At 59.3% G+C, this 811-nt stretch overlaps 1 protein-coding gene across 1 annotated transcript in view; it reads right to left on the minus strand.

Moving 5' to 3' along the window:
* The window catches only part of LOC104276447 (microtubule-associated proteins 1A/1B light chain 3C-like), a gene marked incomplete at its 5' end in the record, with an annotated part of 3499 nt that overhangs the window by 675 nt on the left and 2013 nt on the right, over positions 1–811 (minus strand). The window contains 3 exon segments of the mRNA XM_009872760.1: positions 45–151; positions 239–294; positions 374–428. Coding sequence (XP_009871062.1) covers positions 45–151; positions 239–294; positions 374–428 — 218 coding nt within the window.

Genomic DNA, 811 nt, shown 5'->3' on the forward strand with positions numbered 1-811 from the left:
CCCCAGCACACCTTGTTCCCCCCCCGGCATTGTCAACCACCTACCTCAGGGTGACGGCAAACTGGGACAGGGGCAGGTCCTGGGCCACCAGAAACTTGGTCCTGGTCAAGGGGGGCAAAGTCTTCTCCTTCTGGTAGCGTTCCACCACCACCTGCCAGCAGGGAGCAGATGCTGAGGAAGGAGGAGGAGGAGGAAGATGTGGCCTGGGCAGGCACCCAGGGAAGGATGCGGCCCTTACCGGGATCTTGTTGGGGTACTTGATGCGGATCTCCGTGACTTCGTGCATCCTGGTGGCTGCAGAAGAAGAAAAGAAGGAGCAGTAAGCTCAGCCCATCACCATGTCCTCCCCTTCTCCTCGTGCCCGGTAACGTACCGAGGCTCTTCCTCTGCTTGAAGGGACGAGAGCTGCCGTCGGCTGGGTGCATCTTCTGGGAGGAAGAGGAGGAGGAGGAGGAGGAAGAAGCAGGTGCTGCTGGTAGAGCTCCTAATATAGGCTCATCCTGCCCCAGCTGGGCTGGAAGTGGGTGGGAGGAGCTGGGGTGCTGGGCTTTGCTGGGAGGGAGGGGCGGAGGGATGGATGGACGGATGGATGGACAGATGGATGGACGGACGGACGGATGGATGGAGGGATGGATGGATGATGGATGGATGGATGGAGGAAAGGGTGGGTGGATAAATGGAGGAATGAGTGGGTGGATGGAGGGATGGATCGATGATGGATGGAGGGATGGAGGGATGGAGGGATGGAGGGATGGATGGATGGAGGGATGGATGGAGGGATGGATGGAGGGATGCTCCTCACCAACATTTT

The sequence above is a fragment of the Apaloderma vittatum genome, unplaced genomic scaffold (genome assembly GCF_000703405.1).
Source record: "Apaloderma vittatum isolate BGI_N311 unplaced genomic scaffold, ASM70340v1 scaffold30227, whole genome shotgun sequence".
Taxonomy (NCBI): Eukaryota; Metazoa; Chordata; class Aves; order Trogoniformes; family Trogonidae; genus Apaloderma; species Apaloderma vittatum.